General features: G+C 52.7%; 1 protein-coding gene across 1 annotated transcript in view; it reads right to left on the bottom strand.

Moving 5' to 3' along the window:
• Positions 1-978, bottom strand: part of tyr (tyrosinase) — a gene marked incomplete at both ends in the record, with an annotated part of 5684 nt that extends 4706 nt beyond the window's left edge. The window contains one exon of the mRNA XM_084461937.1: positions 154-978. Within this exon, the coding sequence (XP_084318063.1) occupies positions 154-978 (825 nt within the window). The remainder of the gene's footprint in view (positions 1-153) is intronic.
• Between the last annotated feature and the right edge of the window lie 2085 nt (positions 979-3063).

Raw genomic sequence — 3063 nt, 5'->3', positions numbered from 1 at the left:
AACTTATCTTAACTTGAACACAGTGAGGCCAGGTAACCCTAACCTGAAGGCCTGGCTGGTTTTCTTGGACTACCACTGTGCTGTATTATCCATTTACATTCATGAAACATACAGGTACACACACACAAACACAACACACACACACATGCTTACCTTCCAGGAGGAGAAGACGGAGGCGGGGCTGATAAGGTTTGGCTGCCGCGGGCTCCGCCCCCCCATCAGCTCGTCCGTGCAGACGTCGCAGCCGCTGGCATCCCTCCAGTCCCAGTAGGGGATGGAGAAGGCGGGGTCTCCGGTCAGCCGGCGTATCTGGTGCTCCCAGTGCAGCAGGTAGACACGGTGCCAGGGCAGGAAGGCGGCGGCCTCGTGGGCGAAGTCGATGTCCTCCCACACGTTCCCGGCCCCGCCCAGTAGCGCGTCATGGGACACGTAGTAGTGCATCCACACGAACAGGTCGTACACGCTGACGTCGGCGAACAGGGGCCGCTCGCCGTCCACGCCCATCTGGGCGCGCGTCCCCGTGGCGATGACGTAGTCCGGGCTGACCGTGTTCTTGGCCAGGTTGAGGTAGGACACGAAGCGGCGGCGCTCTGCGGCTGACAGGCTCAGGATGTTCCTCCTCACCGACGCCGTCCGCTCGCCGCAGCCCGGCCCCGAGAAGCCGAAGTCGCAGTCCTCGCAGGCAACGCCCCCGTAGTTCCCTGTGCAACGGCAGGTGCGGTTGTAGAAGACCAGGGGCCAGCGCTCCCGGTCGTCCACACCGCGGTGGGGGTACTGGGGCCCGTGGGGCTCGTCCAGCACCTCCACGTCAGCGCAGAAGCCCCGCCCAGACATGGCGCCGCAGGCGGAGCCGTCGCCTTCCCACACCGGGCAGCACTGCTTGGTCCGCAACGCCTCGGACGTGGTGCAGGGGCGCGGGAACTGGCCCGTCCCCGACCGCAGGAGGACAACACACACCAGCGCTAGCAGACTCCACATGACTCCTCAACCACTCCTCAACCACTCCTGAACTGACTCCTGAACCACTAACTGCCTGAACCACTCCTGAACTGACTCCTGAACAACTAACTACCTGAACCACTCCTAAACCACCAGGAGAACTCACTACCTGAACCACACTGACTCACCAGGAGAACACAACCGGTCCCACAGTCACACAGGAGGAGTCCTAGTCACCACCACACGCAGGAGAACTCATCACATAGAGCCCAGAGAGGAGAACTCACCACATAGAGCCCAGAGAGGAGGCGCGGCCACAGGGTCAGACTGGACTCAGCTACCCAGAGAAGTGAAGCTACGCTGTGGTCACTCAGGCTAACGTCAGCCCTCGTCCTCCAACCATGTCCCTGTCTGACTCTGCTCAGCTGGACCTCTCCTCTGTCTGACTCTGCTCTGCTGGACCTCTCCTCTGTCTGCAACCACTCAGGGGCTCAGGGCCATCCTGGAAAAGAGAGCTTTACTGTTCACCCTCCCTCCCTCCCTCCCTCCCTCCCTTCCTCCCTTCCTCCCTCCCTCCATCACATGCCCAGGATCATATTCTTCAATCCAGTCTGTTTCTGTCTTGAGACCAGCTGACCTTAACCCTCTCCCTCAAGGAAGTGTGTGTGTGTGTGTGTGTGTGTGTGTGTGTGTGTGTGTGTGTGTGTGTGTGTGTGTGTGTGTGTGTGTTTCTGCCCCCCCCCCCGGCCTGGAATGTGTGCATGATCCAGCATGGTAAGACAGAGAGAGAGAGGGAGGGAGAGAGGGGAGAGAGTTTAACATTTCCCATTGTGGGTAGTAATCTGGGTCCTCAGTGTGGTTTTCTGTTTTTTAGGAAATGAGTTCTCTCAACTACAAACCCAACAGGCAGGAAGTCTGTGCTTGGTTTACCTGCGTAGTTCACCTGCTGGGAGATGGATGGATGGATGGATAAGTAGATAGATAGATAGATAGATAGATAGATAGATAGATAGATAGATAGATAGATAGATAGATAGATAGATAGATAGATAGATAGATAGATACTTTATTGATCCCCCATAGATACTTTATTGACATTTCAGCAGTTGAAATTACAGCAAGATTGGAAAGAAAAGGACACTAATGAAAAAAGACAGTAGATAAGGGGGTAGAAGCATAAACAGGAATACCAGCAAATATACATCCATATGTACAGAAAGTGTGCAGTATAATATAGAATAAACTATATACTGTATGTACCAGTTAAAACGTATTAGTCTTATTTCCCCCTTTTGTTATACTTGCACACACTGTAACCCATGGCGGTCAATAAAAGCAAACACAAGTCTAATCAAATCCAGTGTAATGTTCTAGTAAACGTTCCACCCACACAAGCCTGTTGATGAGAAGACTTTCCTTTGAAAGACCAAGAGATTAAAGATAGATTGAAAACAAACCATATAGTTTGGAAACAAACCAATAAATCAGACCACTGAACAATAGAATAGCCTACAGTGCTTTTATTATTGACATTATTCTGTTATTCCAGATGGTGTATGTGATTACAGACTAGACCCGTGTAGGCTGTCATGGCCACAGGAACGTGTTGTTGAGTATAATGACAGCTTCTAATATCAGACCCCCCCCAACTCCACATTCCACTACGCAGTGTGTGACTGTACTTCAGCCACAACACACAAAGCGCTCACGCATCATGTGCCGAGGAGAAGCTTCTACTGCAGGGTTCTCCGGTCAGCTCGCGCTCCTCCGGATCATAAGCCGGTCACATGCTACCGTGACAGACCAGACCATGAGGTTCGCCTAATCCCGGTGAAGGAACTCACTGGAGCGCGTGAGAATAAACATCACTTGATAACTGTGTCCACGAGGGTCCCAGGTCCCACCAGCGGACACACACGCGCACGCACACACACACACGCAATAGGCTACACACGCGCGCACGCTCAAGACAATGAAGGCTATGGTGTGATTATGACGTAACAACCATCTAAGTTCAGTTCAATGGCTTTATTAAGATGAAAGTTGTTAAATATCATTCAGTGTAGTATGGTTTACAAGAGCGACATCATGGTAAGAACCGTAGGCTTGGCAATACCCCTCCCC

The sequence above is a fragment of the Borostomias antarcticus genome (assembly GCF_949987555.1).
Source record: "Borostomias antarcticus genome assembly, chromosome: 1".
Classification (NCBI taxonomy): Eukaryota; Metazoa; Chordata; class Actinopteri; order Stomiiformes; family Stomiidae; genus Borostomias; species Borostomias antarcticus.
Note: the sequence above shows the minus strand (reverse complement) of the source record. Positions and strands in the feature narration are given on the sequence as shown.